Source organism: Sapajus apella, unplaced genomic scaffold, assembly GCF_009761245.1.
Source record: "Sapajus apella isolate SASKATOON/1434 unplaced genomic scaffold, GSC_monkey_1.0 scaffold94, whole genome shotgun sequence".
In the NCBI taxonomy this organism is placed as follows: domain Eukaryota; kingdom Metazoa; phylum Chordata; class Mammalia; order Primates; family Cebidae; genus Sapajus; species Sapajus apella.
In genome coordinates this window covers 3,670,225-3,690,815 of record NW_022437034.1, presented here as the reverse complement: position 1 = coordinate 3,690,815, position 20,591 = coordinate 3,670,225, and the positions used below count along the sequence as shown (strand labels likewise).

Sequence of the window (20,591 nt, the reverse complement as noted above, 5' to 3'; positions counted from 1 at the left end):
AATTTGTTAAGCTCCTCTAATGGTTTTTTAAACGTTTATATCTTTAACACCTCATTAAGTTAATTATTTTTTAGTGTTTGCAAAGCCTATCTTTTAGTCATGCCTGTGTTTATGGTAACGTAGAATTCCAAAAGTTCATTTTACTAGTATCTCAGTATGCAGAAATTTTTTAAAAAAGGAAAGATTATTAGATTCTTGTAGTGAAGAAACAGCGATTTAGAGTTACACTTGAATACATGTACATACCTAGAGTGCCTCCATGGGCCAAATGCTTTGGATGTCAAATCTGTAGTATACGACCAGATTAGTTACATTAACTCTCCAACTCCTGGCCTCAAGTGATCCACCTGCCTCACCTCAGCCTTCCAAAGTGCTGGAATTACAGGTGTGAGCAACCGCACCTGGCCCAAGTTACATTAACTCTCTAAGGCCCCCAGACAATTACCTAATTAATTTTAGTCTTTCTGTGCTCATTTGTCTGTCACAGAGTTGCTTTTAAGCTGGGTGAGTATGAATCCATTCGAGAGGTTTTTAGGTGCCTCCTTTTAAGAAAAGCAGTGGTCCGAAATCCAGATATATGAAGCAGGGAAATTATTTTTCCACAGAAGGAGTCACTGCAGTGTTTTCTTAAATAGCTTCTTTTCAACTCTAGGCTATGTGTAAAGTAATATTTAACTGTATTTGATTCTAATGAAAAGAAATTGGCTTACAGACTTAGGAGAATACAGATGATCTATTGGGGCTTATTGCAAAATAGGCGAATTATCCAATTCGTCTCAGCACCCAGAGATGGAACTGTTTAAAGTATTGAGCATTGTTTGGGGGGTTTTTTTTGTTTGTTTGTTTTTGGAGATGGTCTTGCTCTCTTGCCAAGCTGGAGTGCAGTGGTTCAATCTTGGCCCAATGCAAACTCCACGTCCTAGGTTCAAGCAATTTTCCTGCCCCACCATCCTGAGTAGCTGGGATTACAGGTGCGCACCACCACGCCCAGCCAATTTTCATATTTTAAGTAGAGATGGGGTTTCACCAGGCTGATCCTGAACTCCTGACCTTGTGATCTGCCCGCCTTGGCCTTCCAAAGTGCTAGGATCACAGGCATGAGCCACTGTGCTGGGCATGAGCCACTGTGCTGGGCCTAAGCATTATTTTATCTTGACCACACTGATACCACAGACAGGGTCATCTGTCTTCTTGCTCTGTGGCCAATTCATCAGGAAATCCTTCTTTGGCCTTTTATGGGACTGTTTCTGTTCATAATTCTGTCTGGTGCTTGGCTCCTTAGGCTTTCTAGTGGTGGAACATCAGTGAAACACACAGACTTCCTCCTTCTTTGGGCTCTTTCTACTAATAGGAGGAAGCCCTCAGATCTGGACCAAGACAAATTGAGGGGAAAAAACTGGTCCTTGGTGAATGTCAAAGGAAATTAAACTCACTGCCTCCTAGGCAAGTCTTCATCCAGCAAAATTACTTTTTCCCCTTTGTTGTGCAAAGGACACATGGACACACATATCACTGGCACTATACAGTGTAAACACAGTCTCAAGGTATAGGGGAAAACTCACAGGCAGAAAAGCAGCAAAATTGCCCAATCCCCTACAACCAAGAAAGAGATAGGGGCTTTTTTTCTAACTGATATCTTACCCTTCTTAGTGCCTCAAAATAGGTCCCGTTCAAACATGTTACAAATTAGTATGAGTTTATTTTGGTGCAAAATTTTTTGGTAAAGCCATGTTTCATCTCCTGTTACAGTTATTTGAAGAAATACTTTAGGAACTTGATCCTGCTCGTTTAAAATTTCCATTGAAACTCCACTCTTGTCTGTAGCTGATCTGGTTGCAATGGTTTGGCACCCATCAAATAGAAAGTTTGCTCAACTTTAATTTTTCTGTCAGAATTGTATATGTTAAACCAGTTGAGATGTCTGTGGTGTTGGCCGTTGTTTGTGCTGTTAACTATCATTCCTCAATCATAAACAAGATGAATTTTTTCCTTGCAAATTGATATGGATGATCTGCTGTGGCCTTCATCTTCAACAACGTCTTGTTGCTTCTTAAAACAAGTTATCCTTTTGTAAACTGCTGATTTCCTTGGGGCATTGTCCCCATAAACTTTTCATAAAGCATCAGTGATTTCACCCAAGCCTTACCATAAATTTGCTATTTGTTCTTGCTTCAATTTTAGCAGAATTTATGTTGCTCTGATAAGGACTTTTTTCTTTCTTTTTTTTTTCCCCCTCCTACAACCAAGAAAGAGATAGGGGCTTTTTTCTAACCGATATCTTAACCTTCTTAGTGCCTCAAACTAGATCCCGTTCATACATGTTACAAGTTAGTATGAGTTTATTTTGGTGAAAAAAAATTTTTTAAAGCCATGCATAGGTTTCTCATAATATGCATTTCCCATTAACTTTTTGATGACCCTTTGTGCATGTACATGTATGTATATTAAAAATTAGGCCATGTGCAGTAGTTCATGCCTGTAATCCCAGCACTTTGGGAGGCCAAGGTAGGCAGATCACCTGAGATCAAGAGTTTGAGACCAGCCTGGCCAGTATGGCAAAACCCCATCTATACCAAAAATACAAAAATTAGTCTGGCATGGTGGCTGGTGCCTGTAATCTCAGCTACTGAGGAGGCTGACTTAGGAGAATAATTTGAATTTGGGAGGCAGAGGTTGCAGTGAGCCAAGATTGCACCACTGCACTGCAGCTGGGCAACAGAACAAGACTATCTCAAAAAAAAAAAAAAAAAAATTGAACTGTGGTCAGTATTTCATAAACTCTCCATGGTCTCATTAAATTTTCTACAAAATATGTCAAAAGCTGGGATAGTAGTGTTTGTCAATTTGTCCTTTATATCTAACTAATGTTATGTTACATATTTTGATGTATTGTCCTGGTCCTAAAGATACATATTTGTTCCATTGCCATATTCCTATTGGCAACCAACGATACTGAAAATGGCGTTTGTTCTTATTAATCCTTAAGCCTTTGGTTCGCTTCTGCCTGATACTTAAATTACCACCCTGCTTTCTTTCTGTTTTAGTTTTCTTGTATTTCCCTTATTTTTATTTTCTTGTATTATATTTTTTATATGTTTATTATAAATAACAATTTCAGACGCTTAGTTTACTTAAATTTGCAGAGATTTATTGGGTCTTTTACCTTATTTTATGTTTTTTATGCTTTCTTGCCACTTTTTTTTTAGGTCTTTTGCATAATTTATTGAGTTTTTCTCCCTACTAATTTCAACACTCTATTAATGGTGACCTTTGAATTCAATTCACACAGAGGTAGGGGTGTGTCTGTGTGTGTATGTGACCAACCTTTTTACCTAGGAGGAAGCCATCCATATTTTTGGATGTCTCTTATTGGAAGTTGAAAATTTTAACTTCCTTTCACTTTTTTCTTCCCACTGAGTTTTTACAACGTAACAATCTGGCATTTTTTTATTCCAAGTTCTCTTTATTTTTAAATAATTTTATGTTATATATATTCACATTTAAGAAGTATTTTCCATACTTTATTATTTTATAACCATTTTGGTGTAATAGCTAGAAGTGCCTGCTCTGGTAGACTATCTGGACTTGAATGCCAGCTCTATGACCCTGGGCATACTCTCCACTTTAGTTTTTTCTCTCCCTCTTTTTTTAAACTGGAGACAGATATTAAGAGTACCAATTGTCACAGAATGGTTGGGAGGATTAAGTAATTTGTATCATCTTGATATATCATAAGCAGGTCATAAATGTCAGGTGTCATTGTTGTTATTGTATTAATAACGATTATTTGGCTGGGCAAGATGGCTCACACCTGCAATCCCAGCACTTTGGGAGGTTGAAGAGGGAGGTTCACTTGAGCCCAGGAGATCGAGACCAGCCTGGGCAACATAGCAAGACCCCACTTAAAATAAAACAAAACGATTATTTAAACTGAAGACTGTTCTACTTATTTTATTATTCACTTAATTTATTACTCACATCTTAATTTACCTCATTTTCCTGTCTTTATTTTGATTAATTTTTCTTCTTGTTGGCTGAAGAATTTTCTCAGCAGGATTGGCAGACTTTTTCTTAAATGGACAGATAGCAAATATTTTAGGCTTGTGGGTGATAATGTCTCTGTCACAACTACTTAATTCTGCCCTTGTAACTCAAAGGCAGCTATAAACAATACAGAAACAAAGAGCTAGCCAGCAGGTTACCAACCATAATTTACCATCCTCCGAGCATCACCAGCTATACAGTCAGAAGGCACGGAAGCCACACATTGACGAGAAGCTGAAAGACCAGGAGCCAGCAAGCAAGAACCCTTTTATCCATCTGCTTTTCCTTCTGGCTACTTAATGGGTTATTGAGGTGGACCCAGCTGGGGTCGCCTAGAAGTGGAGCAGTTTCATTGCTTTCATGGTGTTTCCGTGAGATGACTGCCCTCTTTCTGTTTCACTTTGGAATTAGGAAAAAAGGGCCAGGCCTGGTGGTTCATGTCTGTAATCCCAGCATTGTGGGAGGCCAAGGCAGGTAGATCACTTGAGGTCAGGAGTTTAAGACCAGCCTGGGCAATATGGTAAAACCCCATCTCTACTAAAAATAAAAAATTAGCTGGGTGTGGTGATGCGTGCCTGTAATCACAGCTACTCAGGAGGCTAAGGCAGGAGAATCGCTTGATCTCGGGAGGCAGAGGTTGCAGTGAGCCAAGATCACGCCGCTGTACTTCAACCTGGGGGACAGAGGAAGACTCTGTCTAAAAAAAAAAAAAAAATATATATATATATATATATATATATATATATAATTAGTGAAAAGGGCATGAACTGTGTTGTTCTGGATACAAGGAAATCTAGGGTGCTGTTCAGGGAACCAGCTTGGGCTCTGGGCCTTTGAAGTCCCACAGGCACTGCAGAGTGACAGCAGCAGCTCTGCTTCTCCCCATCTCTACCACCAACAGAGCCCCAGCTGGCTGCTTCCAGGAGGGATGCTGCTCAGGAGGAAGACTCTGGCCTTCATAATGCCCCAGAGGAAGAGCCATGTCGCCGGCTCAGGGAGGATGGTGCTGGGGCTGGCCAGGATTGGGTCACATACCACCCGGACTGAGTGTCAGTCTGAAGTGGACTCATTGGTATTCTTTTTGCTGGCCTCAGTCCACAACCACCACAGGCTCTGGCTGCCTGGACAACTACACTCTGAAGCCCAGGTTCTGTCCAGGCAGCCAGCTGACTCCATATGAATTTTTTTTTTTTGGTCATTCTAGATCCTGCCATTTCTGGAATAAGTAGCTGCCTAGGCTAGGCACAGTGGCTCATTCCTATAATCCCAGGGCTTTGGGAGGTTGAAGTGGGAAGATTGCTTGAGCCCAGGAGTTTGAGACCAGACTGGGCACCATAGCTAGATTCCATCTCTATAAAAAATAAAGTTGGCCATGTGGATCATGCCTGTAATCCCAGCACTTTGGGAGGCCGAGGTGGGTGAATCACTTGAGGCCAGGAGTTCAAGACCAGCCTGGCCAACATGGTGAAACCCCATCTCTCAAATAAATAAATAAAAATAATATGTAAAGTTAAAAAATTGGCTGGACCTGGTGTCATATGCCTATAGTCCTAGCTACTCAGGTTTAGGCAGGAGAATTGCTTGAGCCCAGGAGCTCAAGGTTACAGTAAGCTGTGGTTGTGCCACTGCACTTCAGCCTGGGTGACAGAGCAAGACCTTGTCTCAAAAAAAATAAAAATAAAAATAAAAGGGTATTTGCCTGATTCCAAGGCAAAATGTCTTCATCTCCATTGACTTCAGGTTTCAAGATTAATGGTGGATATTTTAGCCAATAGATAATTATGCAAAACAAAAATGAGGGCAAGCCTGAGTGTGGTGCTTGTGAGTTGAAGCAGAAAGGTAACAGTTAAATTTGTTAACCTAGGGTATTATTCCCATTACGCCCTGCCTCACATAAATATCCCTATATATGTGTGTGTGTATGATGTATATGTATATATGTATGTATTTTTATTTTATTTTATTAGAAACAGGGTCACCCTGTGTTACCCAGGCTGGTGTTGAACTCCAGGCCTCAAGTTATCCTCCCACTTTGGCCTCCTAAAATGCTAGGATTATAAGCATGAGCCACTGTGACCGGCCAAATATGCCTTTAATACACAATTAACTTTGTATAAAAATTAAATGTAAAACATGTAACTTTAGCCAGGCACAATGGTGTCAGGCACGTGTAGAACCAGCTACTTGGGAAGCTGAAGCAGGAGGATCATTTGAAGCCAGGAATCAGGGCTGCAGTGTGCCACAAATGTACCTGTGAATAGCCTTTGCACTCCAGCCTGGGCATCATAGTAAGACCTACCTCTTAATTTAAGTACATTATATTATAAAAAGGAATATTCTTGACTTTGTGCATATCTTTTATCATTCTGTTAGCTGTAACATGGCACTACTATGAAACTTTAAAAATGCAGAAAAGGCTAGCAGATTTTCAGAGTACTGGTAAAATAGTTACTACCAGAAATGAAATGAAATCAGACTTCAACAAGCCAATTAGGTTTATAAAAAGAAAATTGGTCTGTGGTTGCTTAAGTGTGTTTAAGATAATAATATAATTTTTTTTTTTTTTTGAGACTGAGTCTCGCTTTGTTACCCAGGCTGGAGTGTAGTGGTGCAATCTCAGCTCACTGCAACCTCCGCCTCCCAGGTTCAAACAATCCTCCTGCTTCAGCCTCCTGAGTAGTTGGGATTACAGGCGCGTGCCACCACGCCCAGCTAATTTTTGTATTTTTAGTAGAGACGGGGATTTCCTTATGTTTGAGACCAGGCTGGTCTCAAACTCCTGACTTTGTGATCTGCCTGCCTCAGCCTCCCAAAGTGTTGGGATTACAGGCGTGAACCACCACGCCCAGCCAATATTCTTAATAATATAATAACATATCAATAATATAAAATAATCTTGGGGTTTTTTTTTGTTTTTTTTTTTTTTCTGAAGCTAAATCATCCCATGGGAATGGTATGCTACAACTGCAACATATCATACTGTGGAAACTTTTTTCCCACTCTGTGGGAAAGGCAGAAAGATTTTTTTCAGACTGTGCCTAGCCATCATACTTTGAAGTATTCAGAAGGATGGAGGGAGAAGATTAAACTATGACAGTTTTTAGGAGCTACACTGAGTAGATTTGGACTGTGCATGAGAAAAAAAAAAAGCTCATTTAATATGGTCAACAATGTTTACACCTCAGAAGTGGTGACCTCCCTCTCAGAAATAATCAGAGGCTGTGTGATCATCCTTACAAATTCAGTGGAAAGTTCATCATTGAATAGAGGAACATATTCTGAAGGTTTTTTTTGAAACTCAGATTTCTCTGATACTGCATATTAATTACCTCATTTATCCTCTAGCATTCTAAAATAGGAATGCGACAGGTAGGAATTCTTTGATAGGAGAATCAAACCAACAGAAAATAAGAAACTTGTTTAGAATCTAACCTATTCATTTTTTCATCATTCCATCCGTGCTACCAAAAAAGAATTTAAGGCAGCAAATGACTCATGAGGTTATTGGAAAACCCAGAATTAGAACTTTAGTTCAACCCTTCCTACCTGTACCATTCCTTATGCATTTTCTATTAAAGAGCAGTGAGAGAAATAACCATGAAATCAACCAATGAAAGTCTCAGGACAGCTAGTGTTTATCTGATTTTGTGACTCACTACACATAGAAAAAGATGCTTTTTCTCTTTACCAAAACAAAATAGAAAAAAATGTGCTTTAGGAAATCGTGTAGAGTTGTTATTACTATTATCATGATTGTCAATGGTGGAATAATATTATAGAAACAGACTTGTAACCAGAACAGACCTAATGTAGCTCTGCTCCAAGTAGCAAAGATTGTTATGGAAAGCTAAGTGAAAGGTGTATAGTAATGAACTTTGTGTAGGGTCTTATTGTTCTAATCAGTTTGAACACTTGTTGAGACCATTTTACAAATCACATAGAAAGTAAATTATGCTGTTTTAGCAGGGGAAAAGCCTCACTGTTCACTCTAAATAGCCTAGCATTCAAAAGAATTCCTCTTTCAGGCCAGCGTGGTGGCTCACACCTGTAATCCCAGCATTTTGGGAGGCTGAGGCAGGCGGATCATTTGAGGTCAGGAGTTCAAGACCAGCCTGGCCAACATGGTGAATCCCTGTCTCCACTAAAAATACAAAAATTAGCGAGGCGTGGTGGTACATGCCTATAATCCCACCTACTCAGAAGGCTGAGGCACGAGAGTCACTTGAACCCAAGAGGCGAAGGCTGCGGTGAGCCGAGATCATGCCACTGTACTCCAGCCTGGGTCATCGAGCAAGATTCAGTCTCAAAAAAAAAAAAAAAAAAAAAGAATTCCTCTTTCAGAACCTTTCTATGGAAACAGGTTATAAGGAAACAGGATGCTATAAAGCTTTCCAAAACAGCTAGATTTAAAAATTACCCTGAAGCCTACATTTGAGAGGAGACAAATAAATTTACAAGAGAATCGCCTGATATCATATTCTGTGTAGCATGTTTCACTTAAAGCAAGCTTGTTTTTGGCTTGTTTGTCCCATATGCTTTGACATGATCAGCAGATGAAGATTGAATAGGCTGAGAGCTCCTTCTGGAAAGACCAGCCCTGAGAGGCTGGTGAGGCCTAAGTGAGCGTGTGCATGGCTGCAGCCCAGCTTGCCTCAGCAGTGCCCTGAGCACAGGTACACGGCCTCTGTGGTGTGATCGCATGTACTTGAACAAACACCCTCAGTAGCTCCACATAAAGCCAGTACTCTGAAAGTAATTATACCAGTATAAAAAGACAGAGAAACCTCAAGCAGTGTAGGGTATACTTTGGTAAAATGTATTTAACCTTAGTTGTAGGAGGTGATATTAACCATAATTTGCTAGAATAACTCATTCAGTCATTTAAATGATCGGGGCACATGCCTTCATGGAACTCACAGGACAGTAAGACTACAAGATCTTGATGAAGTTGTAAGCAGTCTGTGTCACCTCTGTAATTGTGGAGAGAGGGAATGGGAATACTGCTTTAATTCATGTATGGGAGCATATTGACTAGGCTCTCACCAAATGTTCTCCTATTTCTATTAATTTGGACTGTATTCCTCCTGATATTGTGATGCCACTTCCTCTGTTACTGCCTCCTTTTCTTTTCCTTGCATTTTAAACATTGGCTTCCACCTGCACTTTACCCTTTTCTTGCCCTTCTCCTCACTCCTCAGTTCTGCATAGACAACTTCATTTCAGATTCTTCGTACCTAGCCACATGTATCCCCATAAATCCCAGCTTAGACCTCTCTCCGCTGAGCTTTAGACCAGTATTTTCAACTGTCTCCTGAACATCTTCATCTGCATAAGCTAAGACCCCTTGAATTTAGCACATCCCATCCAAATTAATTTTATTTCTCAAACCTTTTACATCTATTTGATCTCTTTCTTAATGCCATGCAAGCTACGGAGTAGTCTAAGCCAGTCATGCTGTCATTCCTTTTCACTCTCAACTCATCACCGCTAACTAATCATTAAGTTCTATAATTTCTGCCTTCTTCAGGTATCTCGAATGTGTTCCCTCCTCTCCATTACCACTGCCATCACCCAGTTTGCATTTTCAACATTTACAGGAGCTTCTGATCTTCTCTGAAGCTGGCTTTTCTTTTCCAACTCTTCCTTCACACAGTAGCCGGAGGAGGAGTCCCTTATAATTGCCTCATTTGTCACTCTCCTGCTTAAAACTTTCAGTGGCTTCATATTTTCTGCCATTGTTACATTCTCAAGTACCTACAGGAATTAGGCAAATAACATGTATAAGTGAAGTGGGCCAAGTGTGACACAATAAGGAAGAATAAGAGAGTACATTTCTGTCTAAAGAGATTTATCATCAGAATTTTTTAAAACATACGACAAACCAGCCAGGTGCTGTGGCTCATGCCGGTAATCCAAGAACTTTGAGGGGCTGAGGCAGGAGGATCATTTGAGGCCAGGAGTTTAAGACCAGCCTGGGCAATGAGTGAGATCCCATCTACACGAAACAGAAAAATTATCCAGGCTTGGTGGCACATACCTGTAGTCCTAGCTACTCCAGAGGATGAGGCAGGATCGCTTGAGCCCAGAAGTTTGAGGTTATATTGAGCTATGATTGTGCCACTGCACTCTAGCCTAGGTGACAGAAAAACACCCTGTCCCAAAAAACAAAAACGCATGACAAACCTATATGAAAGTTTAATGTTGCCTGTGGATTCTCCATTTAGTACAGCCAAGCCTAAACTCCTGAGCGTAACACAGGCAATGTTTTATGATATTGGTTATCTCCTTGAGATGATCAACTTGGAATGTTCAGCTTTTGCAGTGACTGACACAACCAGTGATTCATGCTTTGCTGCTTAGTTTTTAGGTCAAATCATGTCAGCATGAAGAGTGTGTGTTCATTCTAAGTACCTCTGTGTTCACATTAGAGGCTGTAACATAAGTTTGTAAGCTTTGAAGTCAGTGTTGACTTAAGTTCAATTCCTAGTTCTACCAAAAAGAAGCTGTGTGATGTTTGAGCTACACATTTAACTGCTCTGAGCCCCAATATACTACTCTGTTTAAAAATAAAGAAACATTTTCAAGATTGAGAGTATGAAGTCAAATAATGAAGACCTCTAATTATCTAGCTCAATGCCTGGCACATAGTAACTCCTAAGTAAAATGTTAACATTGAGACAGGTAGCAAAAATTTGAGAAGTGGCATACAAAACTAGTCCCCCCTCACCCCCACTGCATCGTTCCCGACAATTGTAGGCTGGGCATGGTAGCTCATGTCTGTAATCCCAGGACTTTGAGAGGCCAAGGTGGGAGGATCACTTGAGGTCAGGAGTTCAAGATCAGCCTGGCCAGCATGGTGAAACCCTGTGTCTATGTGGCCTAAAGGAAAGCAAACCTGTTGGAAGTCAATATCAAGTGAAACAGACAATTGGAAGCTGACATACACATGGTTCACCCAGGCAACTAAAAACGAGGAGTTTCCAACGTAGCTGCGTAGCTACCCAAAATGAAATTTGAGCCCAGAAAGTTGTTGCTATTGACAAATTTTTGCACAAGATGGGAATATGGCCTCTCTAACAATTGTTCATAATATACAAAGTTCATTTTACTTTTTTCTCTGCATGTAATCTTTACTTTTTTCTTGTAAATGATATTAACTGAAATTTTAATTCAATAGTATAAGGATACATAGAATATTTATTGTGGTTTATTCTCTAGAGCTATATAAATTTGAAGCACCAAAGGAAGGAAGTAAACAACTTAAGTTTTCTTTGCCAGAACATTTAGTACAGTAAGGGAGGAAGGCTATTGAGTTTATGTTTTATTCCAATGCACAGAGTATATTAATTATATTATGACTGATCTAGGAACACTAAGGAAGCCTTGAAGAGCTTTCGTCATTAAGGGAAAGAAAATATCTTTCTTGTCAAGCTTTGCATTTTTTCATTTTGTTATTTAAACTTCATCTTAATTTTACCATTTAAGTATATTTAGTAATTTGTGTATGGAGCTGATATGATTGAACTAGGGGGCTGAGGCAGAAGCGGTGGCTCACACCTGTAATCCCAGCACTTTGGGAGGCCAAGGTGAGTGGATCACTTGCAGTCAGGAGTTCAGGACCAGCCTGGCCAATATGGTGAAACTGCGTGTCTGCTAAAAATACAAAAATTAGCCAGGCATGGTTGTTTGTGCCTGTAATCCCAGCTACTCAGATGGCTGAGGCATGAGAATCGCTTGAACCTGGGAGGCAAAGGTTGCAGTGAGCCAAGATGCTCCACTGCACTTCAGCCTGGGGGTGGGGGAGGTGACAGAGTGAAACTGTGTCTCTAAAAAAAAAAAAGAAAGAAAGAAATAGGGGGCTGAGTACCTTACAGTATACTTTTCTGTCTTACCATAGAGCTGTAGTGATAATGAATAAACTAATATAGGAAATCAACTTGAAGTTATCCATATTGGCAGGGTGACATGCCCAGAATTCCTGATTGTACTTTCAATAAAGAGACTAGAAAGAACAAAGTAGAAAGCTGGCTTGTTGTGAGGGCAAGACTAAGATGTAGTGTTTCAACTTCTTACTTTACAGCAATATGTCTCACTCCAGACATACTTTCTTGCCCAGATAAATAATAACATATTCAAGCAACAGAACAACATTAGTATTATACAGCTAAGAAGATTGTGTCTCTGAAAGTAAAGCTAAACTACTTATGACAAAGAATGTTGAAACAAAAAGATAGACAAGTGCCATCTTTACTGGCCATAGTAATACTCTTTTTTTGGTTTCAAGGAGTATTCTTAAAAGGTTGATCTCAATAAACGCAGTGTCATTTTCCATTTATTGAGACTCTGACTCGTTCACTTTTATGGTGACTTTGATATTACATTTTAGTGTTTAGCCTTTTGTTTTTCTTTTAAAAGGGATTTATTTTTGGTCAATGCCTTCTAGGTATTTTTTCTCTCTCTCACCCTTTCTCCTCTTCTTCCTTTCTACTTGCAGCTCCTCAGAGAAATTTTGAAATTGCCTTCAAGATGTTTGATTTGAATGGAGATGGAGAAGTAGATATGGAGGAGTTTGAACAGGCAAGTTGTCCTAGAGAGTTCCTTTAAATACATTAATATTTAAAATACATTTTCATGAGCCTTGGAGTTACCCTAACCTTGGTCAGTGTACTCAGTGGCTATTTCAATTTTTGAAGTACCTAAAATGTCATTTCTCAAAATTATTCTTTGAACAGTTTGGTTTTGTTTGTTTTCACTCTGAATGTAATGGATTATTGGAACGTACCATTAAGGTCACGGTTGCTCCAATTCCCCAACATAAATTAGGTTATAATGCCTCTAGCTGGGAGGCTAAATTATGGCAATTCAACATTTACCGAAAAGCTGCTGTGTGCAGTTTTTGGTAAATGGCAGTTCCAGAATACTAGGACTACGTATTTTCTTAAAGGATTTCTATAAGAGAAGGAAAAATGGTACCATACTTTGACTATAGTAGGTGACAGTTTCTTCTAAATCCTAGAAATAGATTACATTTCCATAGAACTTCTGCCTTTGGGAAACCATGGTATTTCTCCAAATATAGCTATTATGATTGCCAGAAGTGGTTTCAAAACAAAAACTATATGTATAGGAAAAAGCATTTTTTGTATTCTCAAAATGAAGAAAAGGGCAAATATTTCAGGAAGTGGGAGAAAATGTCAGGTATATTATATAAAATAAGAAGCTGGGCTGGGCCCGATGACTCATGCTTATAATCTCAGCATTTTGTGAGGCAGAGGTTATAGGGGGACTGCTTGAGGCCATGAGTTCAAGACCAGCCTGGGCAACATAGTGAGACCCTGTCTCTACAAGGAAAAGAAATTAGCTGGGATTGGTGGTATGTGCCTGTAGTCCTAGCTACTCCAGAGGCTGTGGTGGAAGGATCACCTGACCTCAGGAATTTGAAGTTGCAGTGAGCTATGATCATGCCATTGTACCCCAGCCTTTTTTTTTGTTTGTTTGTTTTTTTTTTTTTTTTTTTTTTTTGTTTGGAGACAAGGAGACAGAGTCTCGCTCTGTCACCCAGGCTGGAGTACAGTGTTGCAATCTTGGCTCACTGCAGCCTCCACCTCCCGGATTCAAGCTATTCTCCTGCCTCAGCCTACCAAGTAGCTGGGATTATAGGTACCCACCACCACACCCAACTAATTTTTGTGTTTTTAGTAGAGACAGGGTTTCACCATGTTAGCCAGGCTGGTCTTGAACTCCTGACCTCAAGTGATCTGCCTGCCTCAGCCTCCTGAGTAGCTGGGATTACAGGCACCCACCACCACACCCAACTAATTTTTGTGTTTTTAGGAGAGACGGGGTTTCACCATGTTAGCCAGGCTGGTCTTGAACTCGTGACCTCAAGTGATCTGCCTGCCTCAGCCTCCCAAAGTTCTGGGATTACAGGCATGAGCCACTGCGCCTGGCTGTGGGAGAGTTTTTGAGTCTCAAAAATAAATGTTCATCCTTTTCTCAACAGAGATTTTCTAAGAGGATACTAGTTATAAAGATGTCAGGCTGTCTGTGTTAAAATCCTAATTCTGCTACTTGCTAGCCACTTGACCTTGAGCAAGTTATTTAATTCCTTGTGCTTCAACCTCCTTTATAAAATGAGGATAATAGGACCTATAAGATTATCATAGGCTGGGCATGATGGCTCACGCCTGAAATCCCAGGACTTTGGGAGGCCAAGGTGGGAGGATCACTTGAGGTCAGAAGTTCAAGACCAGCCTGGCCAACATGGTGAAACCCTGTCTCTATTAAAATACAAAAAAATTAGCTGGTTGCAGTGACTAACACCTATAATCCCAGCACTTTGGGAGTCCAAGGCGGATGGATCACCTGAGGTCAGGAGTTCAAGACCAGCCTGGCCAACCTGATGAAACCCTGTCTTTACTAAAAATACAAAAAATTAGCTGGGTGTGGTGGCGCACACCTGTAATCCCAGCTACTCAGGATGCTGAGGCAGGAGAATTGCTTGAACCCGGAAGGCAGAGGTTGCAGTGATCTGAGATTGCACCACTGCACTCCAGCCTGAGCAATAAGAGCAAAATTCCCTCTAAAAAAAAAAAAATAGCCAGGCATGATGGCATGCACCTGTAGTCACAGCTACTCAGGAGGCTGAGGCATGAGAATTGCTTGAACCCAGGAGGCAGAAGTTGCAATGACCTGAGATTGTACCACTGCACTCCAGCCCGGGTGACCAAGAGAGACTCTGTCTCCAAAAAAAAAAAAAAAAAATTGTTGTAAACATTAAAAGAGGTAATTATAATATAGAGTAGGAAAATAGTAAACAATAGTTATGATTCTTTTTCTATTATGTTTTTTCATTTCCTAATGTTTTCCTGGCTGCGGGTTTGATTCTGTATTAGGTTCAGAGCATCATTCGCTCCCAAACCAGTATGGGTATGCGCCACAGAGATCGTCCGACCACTGGCAACACCCTCAAGTCTGGCTTGTGTTCAGCCCTCACAACCTACTTTTTTGGCGCTGATCTGAAGGGAAAGCTGACAATCAAGAACTTCCTGGAATTTCAACGTAAACTTCAGCATGATGTTCTGAAGCTCGAGGTAGGTCTTTCTTGGACTTAGCAGATCCATCACATGTGGAGCTGGTGGGCAGGAGGGCCTGTACTATAGGCATTTTTTTTTTCAAGATGGAGTTTTGCTCTTGTTGACCAGGCTGGAGTGCAATGGCACGATCTCTGCTCACTGCAACCTCCGCCTCCTGGATTCAAGCAATTCTCTGCCTCAGCCTCCCAAAGTGCTGGGATTACAGGCATGAGCTACTGTACCCGGCCCTATAGGCATTCTTTCCATTTACCTCCAGCTGTGAGAACTGATTGGTTTGGAGCTTATCAGTGATTTATAAACTGACAGCAAATAGGAAACAACATGTTCTATGAAAACGTCATGAAGTGAGGTGTTTCTGGAATTGAAAACCAAAACCCTCTAAATTGAAAATCTTAGCTGTGTTTGTATGCCCAGCTTGTGGAGAAAGAAACTCAAGGGCCCATAGCAGTTCTCCATCTGAGCATATATTCCTGCTTTTATGTTTATTGTGTGGAAGACAGCAGAAGATGGAGATGAAGAAGGATGGATAGTTGCAAAGGTAGTAAGAGCTGGAAACACAAAATGTCAGAATAAAAACATATGTGCTTATCCGTCCTTCACAGTGGCGCACACCTGTAGTCCCAGATACCCGGGAGGCCAAGGTGGGAGAATCGCTTGAGCCCAGGAGTTTGAGAGCAGCCTGGGCAACACAGTGAGACCCTGTCTCTTTAATTGTTTACGACAACTTTGCTCAGAGTAGCAAAGGTATCTTACTGTGTTTGGGGATTTACAAGTTTACTTTTTCACTTAAAGTTTAGACCATCATGCTATTCTGGCTATTTATTCTATTCCATTCAAAACATTCATTAAATGCCTTCCATATGTACTTTTGTCTGGAGACAAAAAAATCTAGTCTCGTAACTTCTTGACATTTTAAAAAATTCCCTTACACTGGTGTTTCCCAACCTTTTTTTCCTTTTCTTTTCTTTTTTCTTTTTTTTTTTTGAGACAGAGTCTCACTGTGTCACCCAGGGTGGAGTGCAGTGGCTTGATCTTGGCTGGCTACAACCTCTACCTCCCAGGTTCAAGCAATTCTCCTGCCTCAGTCTCCTGAATAGCTGGAATTATAGGCATGTGCCACCACACCCAGCTAATTTTGTGTTTTTAGTAGAGGTGGTGTTTCCATGTTGGCCAGGCTGGTCTTGAACTCCTGACCTCAGATGATCCACCCGCCTCAGCCTCCCATAGTGCTAGGATTACAGGCATGAGCCACCACACCCGGCCTCTCTTTTTCTTTTAACACATGCCCTACCTTAATACTATTTGGAATTTCAGAACATTAAATACTGTAACTATAACAGGTGAAAATATTGGAGAAAGGTACTATGTTGTTTTTAAAGTCTATATGTTACTTCTGTATCTGCTTTCCCATGTTTCCCCAAGATTCTTACATATGATTTCACCTGTTCCACCCACTTGTCTCAATTGTGTTATTTTGTTCAACATCATTTTGTTATAACATTGATGAGCAGGAGCTAATCAATTTCCCTCTAGAGCCACACTGTCTGTGTGGAGTTTTCACGTTCTTCCTGTCTGTTTGAGTTTTCCCTGAGTATTCCAGTTTCCTCTCATATCCCAAAGATGTACATACTTGGTGCATTGGCATGTCTAAGTGGTCCCAGTCTGAGTGGGTGTGTGTGAGTGTGCCCTGAGATGGAACGGCATCTTGTCCAGGATGTCCTGCTTTGCACCCAGAGCAGCCACGATAGTCTCTGACCATCCTCCATCCTGAACTGGAATAAGCATGTTAGAAAATGAATGAATGCAAATTATTGTGAAATAAAAACTCATAAAGTAGATGATAAACAACGCAATTCAAAAGCTCTCAGTGAGCTTGCAGCATTTCTTATTGTTTATGTTTGAACTTCATGGTAGGAGGAGGTACTTATTACAGTTTTCACTTTGCAAACACTTATTTATTGATTTAATTCACCACCACTATAACCACTGATATCTAATAATTCACTAAAAATTGGGTAAATGATTATCTTACTTGTTTATATCATTCTTTCTTAGATGTATATATAGCTCACATTTATTTCGGTATTTACTATTAGAAGTGTTTTGGGTCTTTATTTAGAAGTTTGGTGATACTTTTGTTTTTGTTTTGAGATGGAGTCTTGCTCTGTCCCCTGAGCTGTAGTGCAGTGGCACGATCTCCACTCACTGCAGCCTCTACCTCCCGGGTTCAATTGATTCACCTGCCTCAGCTTCCCGAGGAGCTGGGATGACAGGCATGCCCTACCACACCCAGCTAATTTTTATATTTTTAGTACAGTTGGGGTTTTACCATGTTGGCCAGGCTGGTTTTGAACTCCCAACCTCAGGTGATCTGCCTACCTCGACTCCCAAAGTCCTGGAATTACTTTGAGCCACCACTCCCAGCTATGGTGATGTTTTGTGACTAAAAATATGCCATAGGAAATTAACTCTCATCTTTATCAACCAGCCTATGGTAAAATTGGATTTTTTTATGCATTATTTCACTTAAAGTCTCAGTTTCCAAGAACCTAGTGAAGACTTACTGTATAGTAAAATGTCAGTAAATGTTTACCATGTTGAAAAGCTTTACAGCTTCCCTATTCCTTTTTTTTTTCTTAACTAAATATTGTATAGGATTTTCTTTTATTCAATACCTTTGCATGAGCCAAACACAGCTTCCCTATGCTAACTTTCTTCGCACATCTGTATAGATAGCTTTCTCTGTCTAGTGAAAAGCACAAGGCTAAGTATCAGGAGGCAGGGCACAGTGGCTCATGCCTATAATCTCAGCACTTTGGGAAACCGAGGCGGTCAGATTGCCTGAGGTTAGGAGATCGAGACCAGTCTGGCCAACCTGGTGAAACCCTGTCTCTTCTAAAAATACAAAAAGCTTAGCTGGGCATGGTGGTGTGCACCTGTAATCCCAGCTACTTGGGAGGGAGGCTGAGGCAGGGGAATTGCTTGAACCGGGGAGGTGAAGGTTGCAGTGAGCCGAGATCACGCCACTGCACTCCAGCCTAGGCAACAGAAGGAGACTCCATCTCAAAAAAAAAAAAAAGGTAAGTATCAGGAAAGGTTGTTAAGTACTTAGACTTCAAAGGTTTTTTTTTTTTCTTCATCGCACGCAGAGGAATATGACACATCAGCCTAGAAAATCATTTGAAAAGATTTCAACAATAACAGAAGCAAAAGAGATTATCTGGTCAGCTCTCTGTAAACCAGAAAATTAGTCATAAATTAATCATAATAATACCTCAGTTTCTAAATATTCTAGTTAGTGAAGTTTTCCTTTTGTCTAGTTGTACATAGAGGGCTCTATCTTCAGAATATCTATAGTATCCTGTTTTTTGCCAGTTTCCTTGCCACAGTAAACTATAGCAGATAATGGAGTTCAAAATATAACTTCACAGAATGGAGAAAATTAAGTCCAATAGCATTTAAGTATTATGCTTCCAGATCTTTTTTTGAAAATGGTAATATTACTATTTTTATACTATGGAAAAGATACTTCTCAGGCAGTGAATTTTATTTTGTTCACTGATTTATATTGGGTATTTTTATATATAAAATATATTAGATATGTTACAATAAATCCGTATACACACACACAGAGGCATAGTGCTTACCTTTGTGAAGTTTGCCTTCTTATAGGAATATTCCAATATACTCCTCAGAGTATAGAAGAAAGAAGTAGGCCTCATCTAACAATTTTTGCGTAAGAGTTGGTATATACTAGGGTTCAAGTCCTATGCCTTGCTTCCCTACTATGCATGCATACCCAGACCGGTCTTCTTTGGGAGCATTGTAACATAATCTGGGAATGTAAGTGATTTAGCTTGTTAATTATATAATTACAATTAAACAGAGTGTAGATCCATAAAATGTAGTTAAAGAAGCGCACACTAGGATAATACTCTTAGCAAAAACAAAAATAAACAAAAAAATAAATTAAAAAAAAATAAAAACAAATTTTTAGCAAAAATAATACAGGGTCAACCAGAGGGCCAAGCAGGTGCCAGCCCGACCACAGTGTAACCCAACACTTGTTCCTCGAAACTCAAATGAGAGCCTAGAGAAATGGAGCATAGGACTTTTGTCTTGCACACTGACAAAAGTTGAAAGCCCACTAACATACTCTGTAGAATGCCCATGAGGGAAAATATTATAAAGCAGATTAGAGGTTTCATACACGCGTTCCTGCATGTGGCCTATACCCAAATGCAGAAGAAAAAAGATGTAAAAGTCAGTCATGGCTAAGATACTTATTCTAGAAGGCTCTCTTGTGTTTGACATTGCTGTAGGATTATTTGTTTGCCAGTCAGCAGTTCCTCATGTGAGGAGACTAACAGACTTTTGTGAAAGAATGCAGCCTAACATGTAGTAAGTGTTCTGTAAGTGGCTAGTAATATTGAATCCATTCTTTCCATATAATGGCGTAAGTCTAGTGCTGTGGTTTGATTATACACCCCCCAACCAAAGTTCATGTATTGGAAATTTAATTGCTGTCACTTCACTGTCAAGAGGCAGGAACTTTAAGAGGTGATTAGGTCATGAGTCTCTGCCCTCATAAATGCATTAATGTTATTATCATGGAAGTGACTATTACTGGGGTAGTGGCCTTCTGATAAAAGGATAAGTTTGGTCCCCATTTAACCTCTGTTTTACATGCTTCCTTGCCTGTCCACCATGAAAGGACCCCTGCCAGATACTGGTACCATGCTCTTGGACTTCCCAGGCTCTAAAACTATAAGCCAAATAAACTTCTGTTCTTTATCAATTATCCAATCCGTGGTATTCTTTAATAGCAGCAGAAAATGGACCAAGACATCCAGTAGAATAAGTGCCTTCTTATTGATAACCTCCTTATGTAAAACGTCATCAATCAGTACTGTGTCTTCCCAGCTACATTTGTACTTCTTTGAGGAAGCATGACTAGCAGCAAGAGTATAGGCTTTACTGCTAATGAGGCCTTGGTTAAAATTTTGGTTGTACCACTTACTGGCTATGTGACATTTGATGGGTTATGCATTCTCTCAGAGCCTGGCTCCTCATTTGTAAAACAGGACAATGGTTAAGTGAGATGATGTTTGTAATGGGCTGAATTGTATCCCCTCAATATTCCTATGTTGATGTCCCAACCCCCAGTATCTCAGAGTATGACTTTACTTGGAGATAAGGTCTTTAAAGAGGTGAGCATTAAATGAGGGGTAAGAGTGGGCCCTAATCCAACCTGACTGGTGTCCTTAAAAAAAGAAGAAATTGCCGGGCGCGGTGGCTCAAGCCTGTAATCCCAGCACTTTGGGAGGCCGAGGCGGGTGGATCACAAGGTCAAGAGATCGAGACCATCCTGGTCAACACGGTGAAACCCCGTCTCTACTAAAACTACAAAAAATTAGCTGGGCATGGTGGCGCGTGCCTGTAATCCCAGCT

At 40.3% G+C, this 20,591-nt stretch overlaps 1 protein-coding gene across 7 annotated transcripts in view; it reads left to right on the top strand.

Annotated features, from left to right (window-relative positions):
* The window catches only part of MICU1 (mitochondrial calcium uptake 1), a 236,443-nt gene that overhangs the window by 132,133 nt on the left and 83,719 nt on the right, over window positions 1-20,591 (top strand). For all 7 annotated transcript variants that reach the window (XM_032256311.1, XM_032256308.1, XM_032256312.1 and 4 more), the window contains 2 exons: window positions 12,539-12,621; window positions 14,940-15,137. In XM_032256311.1, coding sequence (XP_032112202.1) covers window positions 12,539-12,621; window positions 14,940-15,137 — 281 coding nt within the window. The remainder of the gene's footprint in view (window positions 1-12,538; window positions 12,622-14,939; window positions 15,138-20,591) is intronic.